This window comes from Vombatus ursinus, unplaced genomic scaffold, assembly GCF_900497805.2.
Source record: "Vombatus ursinus unplaced genomic scaffold, bare-nosed wombat genome assembly UNPS02000749.1, whole genome shotgun sequence".
Taxonomy (NCBI): Eukaryota; Metazoa; Chordata; class Mammalia; order Diprotodontia; family Vombatidae; genus Vombatus; species Vombatus ursinus.
The window spans coordinates 28,141,067-28,159,066 of record NW_020940527.1 but is presented as its reverse complement, the minus strand read 5'-3'; the positions used below and the strand labels follow the sequence as shown (position 1 = coordinate 28,159,066).

The 18,000-nt window shown below is 39.1% G+C and overlaps 1 protein-coding gene across 4 annotated transcripts in view; it reads right to left on the bottom strand.

The window, feature by feature from the left end:
* Nucleotides 1–18,000, bottom strand: part of SORBS1 (sorbin and SH3 domain containing 1) — a 302,200-nt gene that overhangs the window by 123,047 nt on the left and 161,153 nt on the right. For all 4 annotated transcript variants that reach the window (XM_027859816.1, XM_027859821.1, XM_027859828.1 and 1 more), the window contains 3 exons: nucleotides 16,703–16,831; nucleotides 2,173–2,199; nucleotides 1,945–2,060 (listed from right to left, as the gene is read on the bottom strand). In XM_027859816.1, the coding sequence (XP_027715617.1) occupies nucleotides 1,945–2,060; nucleotides 2,173–2,199; nucleotides 16,703–16,831 (272 nt within the window). The remainder of the gene's footprint in view (nucleotides 1–1,944; nucleotides 2,061–2,172; nucleotides 2,200–16,702; nucleotides 16,832–18,000) is intronic.

The window sequence follows — 18,000 nt, the reverse complement described above, 5'->3', positions numbered from 1 at the left end:
CCACCCATATTGCTGCCATACTGGCTGGCAACTAGCAAGCACAGCTTCCATTTGGAGAAGTAACATCAGGCATTTAGGTGATACAGTGGAGAAAGAGATGGAATTAGAATCAGGAAAATCCTACCTCAGATACTTAGTAGTTGTGGGATGCTGGGCAAATTATTTAACTTCCCTCAGCCTCAGTTAACTCATCTATAAAATGGGAATAATTATAATAGCACCTACCTCCAAAGGTTGTTATGAGGATTAAATGGAATGATGTAAATAAAGTGCTTTGCAAACCTTAAAGTGCTATATAAATGCTAGACATCATCATTATCATCATCATCATCCTTAATAACACATATTATAAATGTGGGGGTTAGACCCAGAAATGGGTTCTGCCTTTCTTTCTTGGTCAAGGATTGCTAGTATGTTTAATCAATCAATAAACATTTACTAAGCACCTACTATGTGCTAGACACTATGCTTAGTGCTAGGGATACAAAAAGAGACAAAAGACAGTGCCTGCCCTCAAGGAGCTTACAGTCTAACGGAGGAGACAAGAAACCTGCAAAGAAATATAGACAAAGAAAGATATATACAGGATAAACAGGAGGCAATTAAGAGAGGGGACGCCCTGGAATTAAGAGGGGTTAGGGAAGGCTTCCTGTAGGAGGTGGGCTTTTTCAGCTGGCAAGGGTGGGGAGAGAAAGAATAGGAAGAAGCTTGAGGGAGCCAAGTCTTAGCATAATTATTACCATTTCTTATCAGTTAAAGCTTAAAGTTTTCAAACATTATCATTTTGTAGATCAAATGAGATAATGTTTGTAAAGTGCTTAGCACAGTGCCTGGCGCATAACAGGTGATACAGAAATGCTAATTCCCTTCCCCTCCTCCATTGTAGTCAGAAACCATAGCTGGGATTGTTTACCTATAGTGCTAATTCTTACTTCTTACTGACCCCAGTCACTGAGCAATGAGAGAGCAAGGAGACTGCACAGAAAGCCAGCAGGCCCTGATCTGGGGAAGTGGGGTTGGGGGGATCCATGGGAACTCCAAATGCAGCTTCTGCTTAGCCGCAGTCCTTGTAAAGCCTTTCCCAATTGGGCTCCAACCTCTCCAGACTGATTACCCCTCTTTCACACACTCCTCATTCTGGTCAAACTGGTCTATTTACTATTGTTCCCTGGACATAACATTCCATCCCCTACCTCTGTGCCTTTGCCTGTTGCCCTCTCTCAGATCCCCATGCCTGGAACACTGTCCCTTCTCCTCTCTGCCTCGTAGACAGCTCGTGGCATCTTCTCCACGAGGCCTTTGCTGATTATCCAGTTGTTAATGCCTCCCCTCCTCACAATTACTTTGCATTTATTGTGTATGTGGGTCATAGTTACTTAGCTGTGCACAGCTTGTTTTCCCCAAGTAGAATGTAAGCTCTTTGAAGGCAGGAACTATTTCTCTTCTTTTCTTTCCTTTTTCTCTTCTTCCTCTTTTTTTTTCCCTTTCTTTGTATCCCTAGCACATAATAAATGTCAATTGACTGAGTGACTGATTTGAACCCTAGACAATTAATAGTGATCGCAAGACTACCCCTCATGTAAATACAGGCATTGATAAAATTTAAAAAGAGCTTGAATTATTTTTCCCATTTGCTTTTAAAAATACTCTCTTCCAGAACTTTTTTCCAAGCATTAAAAACTTTGGGAGATCAAAGGAACCAGGATGGCACATTTCAAATCCCCACGGATACACAAGTGAACCGCACCATTAGATTAACTATTCAACCCTCACTTCTCTTTAGCTCCTAACTCTTTTGTAGTCTTTTCTTGGAGAGAGTTTCCATTGGCCCAGAAGCTTACATTAGGACCTATCCAATTGAGGCAGTTGCGCCTCTAAACCCAAGGCACAGAACAGCGCCCTTTGTCCTCTCTGCACCCAGCCCTCAGACACATGCCTGCCTACCTGTGACTTGTTGTCAGAAGGAAGGTTGGGATGCACACTTCGGTAGCCCTTGGCAGCCAGGGAAGAAGGCTGGGCATTTCCGTTGGTATCCGCGTTAGAGGACAGTCTCCACTCATCTACAAGATGAAAGAGTACTCCGGGTCACCAGGAATTCTCCTTGGTTCCAGGGGGCTTTTCCATAGGCACGAATGGAATGCAATGAGACAGGTAGTTCAAAAGTAAGCTTACCTGTGGGGAAATTTTCTGGCTCCAGATCTAAGGGGTATCACGGAGAGGGATGAAAGAAGAACAAGAAAAAGAAAAGAAAACAAAAAACAAAAACAAAAAATCAAATGGTTACGTTTGCAGGAAACCAGCATACACTGCGACCACGGGAGAAACCCCAGCTTCCTGATTTCAAACACAAAATGCCTTCAGTCAGGATGGCCTAATTACCATAGGAACGAGCTCTAGCCATGATGTGCTCAGTGTCTCTGACCTTTGAAAACACAAGGCTCACATTCATAGCAATGAAGAAACAATTGTCCCTTGACATTCCTCTTTTGCAGACAAAAAAGCAACAGAACTCTCTTCTCCAGAGGCACAATTCACTCACTCACATTTTCCCTCTTGAAGCCTGATGTTAGTAAAAGAAAGAACCCTCCTAATTCTAATGAACACTACTCAGCTAACATTTCAGGTTCACAAAACTGTATCAAACAGATACATGGTTTTGGGGGGTTTTTGTTTGTTTTAAAGAGGAGGTACTGAGTGATTGGGAAGGGAGAAACAAAAAATTGGAACTCAGTGGAATCTGAAGTGTTAAAGAACCTCTTTTTCCACCTTATTTTTCCTTGCTTTTAACTAGCCTAAAAAAAAATAGATCCTCAAATCTGGCTGCCCTACTATTGTTTCCATCACACTTTAAGTCACCCCATCTCTCTGTGATAATATACTACTACATGAAGCTTTCTTGTCCATCCCCCATCTCCTCTTACAAATTCTGGACCTCTTCTATTTACATCACCCAGCTACCTCTTATCTAATTGCCAATAATACTTATGAGGTCAAATTTGTGGATGTCACATGGCAAGGAAGGATAGCTAATTCAATGGGTGTTAGAAAAGGGATCCAAAAAAATCTAATCAATCGAGACTTTACAAGGATGGGCTGATTCTAATAAGAAATTATTTAGGAATTAATGGAAAGTCTTCACTTGGATTAAAAAATCAAATGCTCAAGTACAGAATAAGGATGGTATGGGTAGACAATAGTTGATGTAAAAAAGATCTGAGGGAATTAATGGAATGGAAGCTCAATGAGTTAAGAGAGTGACATGACAAGCCAAGGAACTAATATCATCTTGGCCACATTAATGGAAACACAGGTGAGGTTATAGTGCTGCTGTATTCTGACTGGTCAGCCAAGAATAGAAGGAATGTAGAAAACTGGGGGAAAAAAAAAACTTTCATAGACTATTTCTCAGGATGTGACTAGGTTGAAATATTGCTGTGGTGTAGGAGCTGGTTGACTTAGAAAAACATGGAAAGACTTGGATTTATGAAGGAAGATGCTATTCACCTTCAGAGAAACAGATGACAAGTGGAAATAAGCATAGTACAGTCTTACATATATGTATATGAGTGTATGTGTGGGGTTTATAGATATTTATGTATATGTGTGTATTTATGTATATATGTATGTGTGTGTATATACACATACATATATATATATATATCTCCATGCTTAATTGTATCCTTCTTTAGGGTGGGGGAAGGGGGAGGGAGGGAGGAAAAATAAATAAATAAAAAGTTCACAGCAAAGAAAAAAAGAAAACCTACATGGAAGCAAAGAAAAGCTAGGCAGCTTTGAAAGCGATGTGTAGTATTTATTACATAGTTTTTCTTGAAATGGAAATTTATTGTTTTACATTGAATCCTCTCTTATATTCTGCTGTATACATGACAATGTTTTTGTTTTCTTTTCTTATTTTGCATTTAAGTTTAAAACAAATAAAAAATGTACAAAAAAAGAAATTATATACAACAAAGGCATGAGTTACTGTAGAAATAAAGATCCTGCTAATATAAATATAATATACAAGGTTGAAAAAAAAGGAAAAGGGGAGATGTCATGGTCAGGCCTGTGTTTTAAGAAAAACACTTTGGCAGCTACATGGGGCCTGCACTGAATTGATGAGAGTCTTGAATAAGGGTCAGCCTTCTTATAATAGTCCAGGCAAGAGGCAATGAGGATCTGAACTAAGATAGTGGCTGTGTGAGTAAAGAGATGCTATGAGGATAGAAATGACAAGGTTTTGCAATTGATTCAGTATATGAGGATGAGTAAGAGTGAGGGGTCAAGGATGATACAGAGGCTATGAACCTAGATGGCTGGGAGGACAGTAATGCCCTCAGAAATAATAGGGAAGTCTAGAAGAGGGGAAAGTTGGAGGAGGGGAGATAATGAATTCTACTTTGGATACGTAGAGTTTGAGACACCTACGTGATATCCAGTTTGAAATAAACAATACACAGTGGTGCTCAGGAAAGAAACATAAGCTACAGAAAAAGATATGGGAATCATCTGCATGATGGTAATAATTGAACCCATGGGAGTTGATAAGATTACCAACTATAGAGAGATAAAAAAAAAGAGGGCCCAAGATGGACCCTTGAGAGACAACCATAGGTAATAGGTGTGTCATGAATGGAGAAGGATTAAAAAGGATCAGTCAGAGAGACAGAAGGAAAAAAAGGAGGAAGCAGGATCAAGAAAACCCAGAGAGAAGAGAGCATCCAACTGAAGGGGACCATTAGATACTGCAGAGAGATAAAGCAGCATGAGAAAAGGAAGAAGGAATTAGTTTATTTTACTTAGTCCTAGCGGCTTAGAAAGAGAAGCAATAGTGGAAGGCACAGAAAGGAAGATTTTGGCTAGACTTTTAAGTTGTGAGTGTGTGTGTGTGTGTGTGTGTGTGTGTGTGTGTGTTTTAAGGAAGAAAGGTTATAACAATTAAAATAGTTGAAAAGTTAAACAGGCTGCCTTGGGAGGTAGGAAGCTCCCCATTTCTGAGAGTCTTCAAATGGAGCCTAGAAGTTCACATTTGGGGTATGCTGTAGAGGTGAGGCCTGGTCAGGTGTGGGTTGAACAAGATGATGTCAGAGATTCTGTTACTATGTGAATATCTGCCCTGCCTACCTCAAATGAGGTCATTTATGTGAAACCGCTCTGCATGACCTAAAATGTTACAACATTATTATTAGTCTCTTGTCTATCTTTGTTATTCCTATGCTCTGCTTTATGACTTCTATCCTATTCCCAAATGGATGAAAAGAAGAGATATTGCTGCTGGTACTCCATACCTCCTCTGTGTGCAACTTGGAGCCCAAAGGGGCTAGAAGACCCCTGAGAATGGGCTTCGAGGGGAACTGGAATATATGGGAAATTAAGCAATAAATAAACACTCAGGGAATAAATAAACACACCATCTTGTTAGGGCAAGAAGGGAATGGAAGTGTGGGTAATAGAAAAAGATAAGCCCATGTTCTATTAAATTTAAGTGACATATATTAGAAAATCAAAATTAGTCTTGAGTGTTGAAAGGGGGCCAAAAAACCCATGAATTTTAGCTTATTTCCTCCTTTCAAAAGTCAATTATGTAGTGACTTAGTTAACAAGTGTGTTTTGTATCTGACTGATTTCTCAATTATTACAATGTCACCATGGGCACCTAAAGCAAAACCTCAGGTATCCAGAACTTTGGAGAAGGCACCATTCTGAATAACAGTTTTCTGGATAATGGAGTGGTTTTTTTTAATCATTAAACCATCAAAAAAGAATTTGTTTGTATTTAAATAATTTTGAATGAAAATCTTTCCAAAATGCGGTACAGAGAGCATCAAAGACTCACAGAATCTCAGTTAGACAGGACTCAAAGGGAATCTAGCCCAATCTGTTCCCTAACAAGAATCTTGTCTTCAATAACACAACCAACAAGAGGTCATCCAGCCCTTGTCTGAAGACTACTAGTCAGAGGGAATCCATGACCACATCATATTCTCATTGTTAGGAGGTTTTTCCTTACATCGAGCCATCTGCCTCTCTCCAATTTCCACCCATTGTTCCTAATTTTATCCTCCGCCTTCTTCAACTAGGCAAGCTAAATGCAACATAACCTTTTCCTGATGACTCAGTATTACCACATTGAATATCAATTATTATACTGCACAAGAATGCCTTCAGGGTGCTTGCCCCACATGTAAACTAGCTCCAAAAGGCTGGACTTCAAAAAATTTTTGTTAGATTTTATGAGGAAGGGTAGGTTGGTCAAAGATACTGTCACTATTTGCTATTGTCGGTGTGCCTGCCTTTTTTTTTTTTTTTTGGCCACTTCTAATCTATAGATAACTACACTTTTAAAGACTTAGCTACTAAATTACAGATGAGTTGTGATCTGAGTCAGTCAACTTGCATTTATTAAGTGCCTATTATGTGCCAGGCATGGTAGAGTTCCAATTATGATGAAATCACTGATGTTCGATCTATTGATACAATAATGTATTATTTCTAACATCATGGATCATCTCCCAAGTAGAGCTTAATATTTGTGTGATGTGGGCAATTCACTTTATTTCTCTGGGCTTTACACTTTGCTCATCTATAAAATGGAGATAATATTATTGCAGCACTTACCAATCCTCCCGGGACTCTTTTGAAGTTCAAATGAGATAGAAGTAAAGCATTTTGCAAACCTTAAAGCACTTTGTAAATATGAGTTATTATTGCTGTTATTACAATAAAATACTGGAAGGAGAAGATATAGAAGAAATCTTGATCACAAGGATTTTTCCAGTGGGAAAATATATGAAGTTGATGCTTCTATGGTTTCCAAATAGCACTTTCCTTATAATTATTTTCAAGACCATAAGATCCTGAAGATCTCTTAAAATTTTCTCCCCACTCTTACTTTTCAAGGTGAGCACATCGTGTTGACTTAGAAGCTTTTCTGCTGTTTGCTAAAGATTTCATTGTTTCCAGATATTTTATGTCCTTCATCTCTTTGATGGTCTTCTCTACTTCACCAAGGGCCGGGTGACATTCTGAGGTAATTTGTGACTACATTCCATAAGCACAAAATAAAAACAAAGATGCCTGACTTCTGGAGAGTGCTTCCTACTGTACAAAGTGCTTTTTCATACATTATGTCATTTGATCCTCACAATAATTTAGCTTCATTGACTTCCTTCAAGTGTCTGCTAAAACCTTGAAGATTTTCCTCCATTTCCCTTAAATTTATACTGTATACATCTTGTTGGTACATGGTTGTTTGCATATTATCTCTTTCATTAGGCTGCGAACTCTTTGAGAACACAGACTGTCTTTTGCTTTTCTCTATATACCCAGTGCTTAGCACAGTGCCTGGAACATGGAAGTTGCTTAATAAATGTTAATTGACTGACTAGGGTCTTTGGGCCAGTTATTATTATCCCCATTTTACAGATTGGAAAACTGAAGTTCACAGGTTAACTGATTGCCTACAGTCACCTACATGGCAATAGCAAGCTGGGAATTAGAGCCCAGGGTCCAACTCTTGGTATAGTAGTCTTTTTAGTATATCACAATGCCTATCTCTTTATAGACTCTTTAAACCATTTAATTTTTAATCCAGAAAGTTTTAAAAATAATCTTTCTAATTATTGTTCTATCATTTTTCAGTCATGTCCAACTCTTTGTGACCCCATTTGAGGCTTTCTTGGCAAAGATCCTGGAGTGGTTTGCCATTTCCTTCTCCAGATCTTTCTAATAACCACCAGTAACTTTCTAATCTATAATCAGAACTTGCTCTATCTTCTACATAAAGGGAGAAATGATGTAATCATATAACTTATTAATTTTATTACTTTGTAATAATAGTAATATTACATATTCCTTATTAATTTTAATACTTTAATACTTTGGTAGCTATATTCCATTATCATTGGCTCCTTTTGTAATCCTTTATATTTTATTTTATGCATTTAAAACATTATACTGAGAAGAATTCATAGTCTCCACAAGACTGCCAGATGGGGTCATGATACAAAAAAAGATTTAAAAAATCCACTATAGGTCAATCCCCTCATTTGACAAATCTTTGAATAGCTGGATTTGGGTTTTTGGCAATTCTGAAGAGGCCTTATATGTCAGCAAGATGCTTAGTTCCTTATGCCTTATCTTTCCACCACCTGGTTTTCATATCACAAGTCCTTTTTGGGCCTCAGCCTAGGTCTGTTGACAATTCCTTCTCTTTTGCCTTGAGCCAATGCCATTTTTTCAATGTTCAAAAGATTTTGCATGGATCAATTCTTGGATCTACTGATAATTCCCTTTGAGCTAATCTTGCTGCTTTCCTGTAGAGCATCCAAGAGTTCCTTAATGGGCCCTAATAGGGGAGTTCTGAACATTCCAAGTCTTATTTATACCCTTCTGCTGGCTTTGATTAATTTGCTTCCTCATGCATTGATCAAAATGAGTGATTTGTTTGAATCTTTAAATCCTTCAATGTTAATTCTCTGTGGGCATTCTTTCTGAAGCTTCTCTTGTTTCCAAGCTAATTTGAGGAAATAAGTCGATGATGAGTCCAAGAATCTTCACTTGCATGCAGAGGCTGTGGGCAATCATGGTGAAGCAAGAATTCAAGATGAGTGCACTATTAGCATTGGTGTGAGGAAAGCAGGCTTAATTGAACTAGAATCAAAGAATAACTTTAGAAGGCAGATGATAGTCAGAATATAGGAATAAGAATCAGGCAACAAGATGTTAACTAGACAGGAAGCCTAGCACCCCCTAAGATCTTAGGCTCTCTGCCTCTTTATAAGAAAAGCACTGGTGTAGAGACATGGGTGGAGTCAATTTAGAAAAGAAGGATGAGCCAACAAGTTGGTCTTCGAGGACCCACATCTGGACAGGAAATGAGATTTTAAAAATCAGAAGCCAGACAGACAACATTCCCCTTATTCTTGGGTGGGGCCACAGACATGCTTCTGAAGAGACCAGGAACAGATGTTATTAGAGCTTTCTCAGAATGAGGGGAAGGAAGTGGGCTCTGGTCAGAAGACCAAGGTCTCTACAGCAATCTGGCAGAGCTGTGAAGTGGAAAGAACACTGAATACTTCCCATCTTTCTATATAAATAAGTTACTGGGACCTAGATGGTCTTGGGCAAGCAACTTTAATTCTCTGACGCTCAGTATCCTCATCTATAAAATGAAGGGCTTAGATGACATCTAAGAATTCCTCCAACTCATCATCAATAATCCTTTGATTATTTTGGGGAACTCGGAAATAAATGATCTAGAGTCAAGCTACTGCTTCAAGGAAGGAGTCAAAGGGTTCAAGCTACTTACAAAGTTCAATGTGTCTCTCCACCTTCTCCCCTCCCCACCCCAAGTCACAAAACTGTCATAAAGATCGAATGACGTAACATATATACTTTGTAAGCCTTAAAGCTCAGTATAAATGTAAGCTGACGTTATTCTTGAGAGATACCACCCATGCTCACACTAAATAAGCCAAAATTTATTTGCTGATGAATCAACAAATCTAGTTCTCCAGTCCCAGATTCTCAGATACGAGATAATCTAAGCTAACCACCTTCATTTTTACGTATCAGGAAACTTAAAGCCAGAGAGATGAAGTGAACTGTCACAAAGTCACAAGCTCGTACGTCAGAGAATTATAGCTCCACAGCCAAAAGGGACTTCAGAGGTCATCTAGTCCAACACCTCTATTTTGCAGATTAAGGAAACTGAGGCCCAAGTCAGTTAAGTGACTTGCCCAATGTAACACAACTACAAGTAGCAGCACTGGGATTTGCACCTGTGTATTTGGATTCTAAATCTACCATTCTTTTTTTTTTGTTGTTATTGCAGAATAGTAAGTGGCTCACTTACTAAGGTCACCACTGGTGTCAAGTCCAAATATCCTAGGATTTCATCCCAGGACTTCTAAAACCAGTGCTTTTTCTACTACGCTGCTTCCATATCTTTCCATAAATTCTTTAGAGGGGACTGACCTAAAGGATTGATTGGAGTTCCTTCCTTTGGTTCAATAGTTATTAATCTGGAGGTCCGTGAGCTTTTTAAAAAATATTTTAAAAACTATATTTCAATATAATGGATTTCCTTTGTAAGCCCATGTATTTTTATTTGATGCTTTTCAAAGCATTATTCTGAAAAAAGGATTCATCAGACTGCCAGAGGGGTACTAAGACCCCCTGCTCTAATACCATAGTACTTCTTGAGTAACAATATAGTAATGTCTATCTGTTGTCTTTTATTCTCCTTAAATGAACAACCCATCTCGTTTTCTAGGCATTCATAAGATCAATGGTTTCCTTCATGCCACTTCTCATGGACAAACCATCATTGACAATGTATTACAGTCTATTTAGACCCACCATATGTCTTTCTATCGCCCTTTGGTTACTTGTCATTTTATTTTTCCTAAGATCAAAATATCCCATAATCTGTAGCCATATAGCATTGCTAAGAGAACATTGGTGGTTAAAAAGATCAAGGCAATAAAATTTGGGAGCATCAAAACCTCTGTAAAATTTCCCAAAGGAGATATAGCCCAATCTCTTCCTACTTCTTATTTCTAGGCCAAGCATCTGTCTTTCTACAGTGTCTATCTGACATACCTGTAATAGGCTATTGCCTCAATGAGTTTCCCATAAAGCTGCACGTCCTACCATCATGTAGGTTATACCCATTTTTCACTTACTTTGTTTTTCTATTGTGGATGGCAAGGCCACTTTTCCCCCTTATAACAAATATGCAAATGCATAGTCAAGCAAAACAAATTCTCACACTAGCCATGTCCAAAAATGTATGTCTTGACTTCTTCACTGCTCTGTCAAAAGGTGGGTAACAAGCTTCTTAATCAGCCCTCTGTAATAATAGTTGTTTACTCTATTTGTCAGAATTCTCAAGTCTTTCACTCAAAAACTCTATCTTTTTTAAAAAATTTTTATAATTCCTTTATAAATGTTTAGAAATTGCTTTCCCATTTCTGATCACTTCACTCTGCATCAGTTCACACAAATCTTCTGACATTTCTCTAAAACTGTCCCTTTCATTGTTTCTTACAGTCAATAATATTCCAATATACCACAATTTGTTTAGCTATTGCCCTATTGATGGGTAGTCTCTCAGTATCTAGTTCTTTGCCACCATAAAAGGAGCTGCTGGAAATATTTGTGTACGTATGGATCGTTTCCCACCTTTTTGCATTTCTTCAGAGTTAGTCCAATCTTTTCCAGAGTGCTACGCATTTTGCTGATGAGACTCTGTGGTGTTTTGAGACTCATTGCAATGAACAGTACATCAATAAATAGGAGCATTAGAACTGCACCACTAACAAAGAATCTTTCTATTTGGACTCTATCCAGAACATCTTTCAAAATAGTGATGAATACCTCAGGTAAGCATAATTCTCTGTTTTATACCTCACTTGTCATCAATATTTAGTGGATCTCTGAACAGTTATTTGGTACAGTGGATAGAATGCTGGGCCTGAGGTCAGGATGATTCATCTTCCTAAGTTAAAATTTGGCCTCAGACACTTCCTATCTGTGTGACCCTAGGTAAGTCACTTAACCTGTACTGCCTCAGTTTCCTCATCTGTAAAATGAGCTGGAGAAGGAAATGGCAAACCACTCCAGTATCTTTGCCAAGAAAACCTCAAATGGTCATGGAGAGTTGGACAGGATTGAAATAACTGAACAACAATAATATCTCTATGGTCAGAGTCATAGAGTCACATGGTGTAATTTTAATCTGTGCAGGGTTGAGGAGGGCCTGTTGGACTTCATTTTGTTCTTCTCAGGCAAATAATTTTCAAAGTCACTTGAATGGCTAAACAGATTGCGGCCCATGGATGTAACGGAATAATCCTGTCGTGAAAGCAAGGATGGATCTATATGATAAATACAGAGAAATGTGGAAAGACTTAACCCAAATGATGAAAAATGAAGGAAACCAAATCAGGAAAACAATATGCACAATGACAATAAAAATACAAATGGAAAGGACAATCACAAAACAATGAAATTGAATATTTCAAAATTATAAAGAACAAACTCAGCCCAAAGAAATCCTGTATGAAGACACCTTTGCAGAAGTGCAAAACATTGCAAATGATGTTAAATCTTTTTCAATGTGTTAGTTGGTTTTGTTGAATTTTTCCTCTTCCTCCTTTTCATTTAAAAATTCTTTTTTTTTAAATAATGTATGACTCTCTGGGAGTGGAAATGAAGGGATATGGGGGAAATCTAGACAATGTAAAGACAAAAGAAATTTTTGAAAATCTATTTAAAAATAAATAAGCATCAATAAACAACAGTATTAGCAGAAATTAATAATGTTCTCTAGACCTCTGCCAGTTGTATAACCTTGAAGATGTGATTTGCTGTTGAACATCATCTGTGAAAGTACCCACCTGTTCCTTTCACATCTTTTTTTTTTTTAATCAAAGATACCTTCCATACACGCAGGCACCACTTTAGAGAAGGGAAGGTCTTAGAGAGGGAAAAAGAGGCCTATGAGTCAGAAGTTGGGGATTTACTCTTGGTCATCTTTATTCTGAGGGTAGAAACACCATCTATGTTCTTTTGCACTCCTTTGGAATTCTGTCTCTCAGAGATCCCTTGAGTGCCTTTAGAATTGTTCCATCTTCAGGACAGATTCCACCTATGTATATAATTTGATCAGATCTGGATAATCTTCTCAATTGTATCTTCTGAAATGTCATTGCCACTCTCTCCATGGCACATCAGGTCTGACAATTCCTGATTGTCACTAATGAAAATTGCTAACAATAAAAACCGTATCAGGACCACTCAATTTCATGCCTATTTGTTGTTGTCCTTCCAATCTGATCTACAAATGCTCTCAGGTTGAGCTGGCTTTGCTGAATCTTATCTGTCTTTTTTTTTTCCCCAATAACTTGTGAATCAATACTACTTATAGTTTTCTACCATCCTCCCCTCTGCTGATTTGCAGATGAGCTTATATTCTGAGCTGATGTTCACGACCACCATGTCTCTTTGCTTGACAAGAAGATTAAGTATTTGTTGGCTGAGGCTGATTCTGGGCTCTTTCAGTCTTCTCATTGGAGCTATTATTTTGCTTTGGTTAAACTTCTCTGAAAAATTGGGGACAGTGAGAATCAATGCCTTCACTTTTGACCACTTTTTTCTTTTTCTTGAAGAAGACTAGTTAATTAATTGGGGCTACTGTCATAATATGCAAAACATTATTCCCCTCTTTACCCCAGGATCATCCCAGGATTTAGAGCTGGAATAGATCTTGGAGGCCATCCCCTTCATTTTAGAGATGAGCAAGCTGAAGCCCCCAAAGGTTACATGACTTGACCGAGGTCAGACAGATACTAACAGAGGCAGAATTTTTTGGGGGGGGCTAGGCAATGGGGTTAAGTGACTTGCCCAGGGTCACACAGCTAGTTAAGTGTTATGTGTCTGAGGCCAGATTTGAACTCAGGTCCTCCTGACTCCAAAGCCAGTGCTCTATCCACTGTGCCACCTAGCTGCCCTCAGAGGCAGAATTTAAACACTGGTCCTCTACCTTCAAACTCATTATTCTTGCCACTGTATCATGCTATCTAATTTAGAATTTGCTTAACCAGTCAATGATTTGACTATACACCAGACTGGTTCTGAAGTATCTGGATTATAGCAAAAGATAAAATTTATACTTAGGCTGGGTCATTCACGGCAGTGGGGTTGAGGAGTCCTGGTGAAGGAGGAGCTAGGACCAAAGAATCAGAGCAAATAGAAATCAAGAGAGTCAGAGCCACAATGGTGGTGGAGGCCAGATGAGCAAAAAGAAAGAGGAAAAAAAAGAAAAAAAAATAATATTGGGAGCAAAGCAAGGTGGGAAGTTCAATGCCAAAGCTGAGAGAGCTTTAGGAGTTGGGTGGCATAGCTCAAGATAGGTTAGACAAAAGATTGGATGGATGGTCAGCAACTGGGAGATAATCAGAAACAAAGAAAACCCCATAAGAGTAGGGCAAGCCAGGCAGATAGCCTGGCAGAAGAACTAATGTATGGCAACAGCAATCACAAAAAGAACTTAATATTGAAGACACCTGATTTCTTAGCCTGAGCTATCTTTATTCTTCTTTCATCCTAATAAGAGCCAACCCCAAGCAAGCTCAGCCTACGGTCGCATGGATCATGTTAAATAAAAGCAACTGGCTAAGTAATGAGGGCAAAAAGTATATGGCACATAAGGTTCTTACCAAACATGATTTCCTGACACCCAGTCTTCCTGGACATTTTGGACATTGCTGCCAGACTGATTACCCACAATGGTTCACCCTATCATTGACTAATCCCTTGAGCCCATCCGTGTGTGCAAGGCAAGAATGGACCAACAAGTTACTCCTACAATCCCTAAGTGGTCAAGGAGCCTGGATTTAAGATCAGGAAGATAGGCAGCCCTCTGGTGTCATAGATTGCTTCTCAATTTCAAGCACGGACAAGGATACAGTCAAGACTCAGGAAGGGTGGGACCAGTGCTAGGTATATTAAGAGGACCACCTCACTGTTCTCCAATGTTCCACACCTATTTTCGTTCCCTAGTATCATTACTTACTATTTTAATGACCAGACTACCTTGCTCGTTCACTTCAGTACATCATGTTCTATTACTCATAGTTCTTAATCTGTCTGCTGTTTCTCGTCTTGTATTTGGGTAGTTTGCTGTTTCTCCTTAAGCACTGGCCCCATATTTGCCTTACTGAAAATTTGTTTTTGCTCCCTGCTACGCCTGCCAAGTTATCTTTGTGTTTATATGTTTATTTTTATGTAATTTTGTATATATTATAAATCTACCTGCAGCCTTCCTCACTAGAATATAAGCTACTTGAGGGTAGAGAATGTTTCTCTTTTGTCTTTTTATTCCCAGTTCTTATAGCTGTCTTGTAGTAGATGCTTAATAAATACTTGTTTCATTCTAACCAGACTGAGACTTCCATTGTTATTCCCAAGTCCCTATCTCCCTACTAAGAGACAGGAGGTAGCTGTGTGGACATGTAAGGTGGCAAACTGGAAGTGTGTTGTCCATCTTAAGTACAAGTCTAAGATGTGACAGAGCCCACCAAGGATCACTATTGATGGTACTATTGCTGTTTTTGTTGTTTGTCCTTCATTCTCGAAATGGACCATGGAATCAGCAAGGTGATGCCAGGACTTGCAAGTGAATTGGATTTAAGTGAGGGAGGGCTGTGCAAAGTCTGGAAGGAATCTGACTGCATTTCAGGGATTGGGAACTTCTGGGTAGGAAAGTGAAGACCCTGGTCCTACACAAAGATAGTGTTTCTTGTTGAACAAGAAAGAGTAGGATACAGAAAGTGAACAGATATTCAGACATGATATTATGGAAATACATTGCATGTGTATAATCTATATCAAATTGCTTGCTTTCTCAGAGAGGGGAGAGGAAAGGGAGTGAAACAGAGAATTTGGAATTCAAAAAGTTTTTTTAACTAATGTTAAAATTGCTTTTACATGTAATTGGAAAAAATAAAATATTGTTAAAAAAAACCTTAAAAAGAACTCAACTCATAGACGTAGTGTCAATGGGGAGGATATGGTTAACTATGATGTATAATAATAGAGGAACAGAGGCGCACCCATGAAGACTGAGAGATTGGCCAGAGACTTGCCAAATAGCAAAAGAACTTTAAATTCAATGTTGCACAGAATAGGAAAAAATTGCACCTTTTGGCCAAGAGGGCAATCAAGATGGTGAATTGTCTGCAAGCCATGGCCTTTGAGAAACAGCTGAAGGATTAAGGCAAGGATTCTTAACTCAGAGGCCATGGACTTTAATATATATATATATATATGTATATGTATATATTATATATTACATTATATATAATTTCCCTTGTAATCTTATGTATTTTATTTCAAGCCTTCAAAACTATTCTTCTGAGAATGATTCCTTAGGTTTCACCAGCTTGCCAAAGGGGTCCATAACAGAAAAAAAAGTAAAGACAACCTGCCTCAGAGGGATTTTAGCCTTGTCGTTCCCACTGCCACACCCACCCTGGCCAAGTCCTATTCCATAATAAGAGTACATATTGTTCCTAATCCTTAAATATCTGGACCCTAAGGACCCTTGGTTGGAGAATAGGGGAGGCCCCCTTGAGTTACAGATCTGGCCATCTTCCGGAGAAAATTCAAATTTCCTGACCCATCCAGTTCCTTTCTTCCTGCCTCCAAAGCTGGCCCTAGAATTGATCTCTGGTCCCCAGACTCTCCATCCCTCCCAGGCCCAGTGTTTTGCTCTATTGTTCTCCTGAGGGGCTGGGTCACTGGTGATCTGGGCTACCCCACCCTTAGAACCAAGCCCTGGCAAAGTAATTCTCCCAACTCCAGCTGCATCCTAAATAGGCCCCACATTTTGGGAGTTGGGGATCAGAAATGCTGGTTCCTCAACAGATATGCACCCCGTCTCCACTAAGCTGTAATAAAGAGAAACTTAGCATAGCTCCAGAATGCCAGCTGGCATTCACACTGAGACACACAGGTACCTACTGATCTAAGACTGTGTAGTCAATGAAAAGCAGCTGGAGAGGTAGGCGCTTCCTGGGAGCACTAGAAGGTAGCTACATAACATATTTCTGACCCTTAAAAAAGTAGCAAGATGGCACCCTACATCATCCCATTTCACTTTAAGAACTATTTCTGTCTGGAGTGAAGAATGCACCTGGCTTACTTTCCGAGAGCATGGTCTCCTGGGGGCTCACAGGGCTGGCACTCTGCGATTCCCTGTGTGTGGAAGATGCTCGGAGGGTCACCATTCCTTTTCCAGTGCAAATTTTGGTAGGGTCCATGTCTGGAAAGAAAAGACCCAGAGTAGAAAACTGAAAAATGCAAAACAGAAGCCGGGTAGAGTTGGCTAAGGAAACAGTAACAGATTGGAAGTCAGAGGAACAAACTTACACCCCTGTGAATCCTTCAAACACTTTTACTGATGCAAATTAACCATTGTCTACAAATCTCTCCTTGGGAGGCTTTCACAGTGTATTTGTTGAAGGTGGGGGTTGGGTCAGGAATATCAAGGCAAACTGTGAAATCCAAATAAATGTAGGACCCCTATAGAGAGCTAAATCAGTTTTTAAAACGTAAACATGTTTATTCCCTTGATGAAATTCATTTTAGGTCTGTGTTTTCTCTATTGAGATTGAGAAAGGACTGAATAAGATTCTTCACGCTTCACGACCATCCTTTTAATTTGTTAGAGCAGGTCATGCCTGACTTGTCTAGTCCAAGAAATACCCATCATTCTTTGGAGTTTTTGGTTGGGAAAAGAAACATCTCTTAGGACCAGATAGCCAAGATCCTGGATAAGACTAAACAGAAAAGAAGTGTCACCTGTGGAAAAAAAAATGCATCATGTTCAAAGGTGTTAATGGTTTTCCCAAATGAAGAGAATTAGTGGAATAATGTCACTTAAAAGAAAATATCTAGAAACCCCAAACCTTCCAAACCCGTCTGAGCACAAGCCCGAAATGCCATGATCTTTTGTCTCTGTTTATTTTCATACAGTCTTAAGCTGTCCCCAAACACCTTTAAGAATCATCTGACTTGGAAAGACTTAAAAAGAGGCCACAATAAATTTGGTCTGAATTGATCATGACCTGAGGCAGACAGGTTTAGAAGGTTAGGTTGATTCTGTTCGAAAAAGGTTGAGTTGCAGTCAGTTTCAATTGCCTTCGAAGCCTCATTCTCTGCTTTGTCTCTATTCCCTTTTCTGACCCAAGATCTGAGAGGGGATTGAGATTCATTTCAGGGAGTTTGCATTGAGTTGGAGTGAGGGGTCACTGGTCCATCCAACACAATTCCCCTTCCCAACCCCAGGTCAGAGAAAAATGAGACCTATTTCTATTCTGCTTTTGACTCAGAAGAGTCCATTTTCTGATTTCCAATGAGAAGCTGATTTTACTGTGAGTCAGGATAGATCTGCACAGCAGATACCTCATCCAAATTCAAGTAAAACATTGC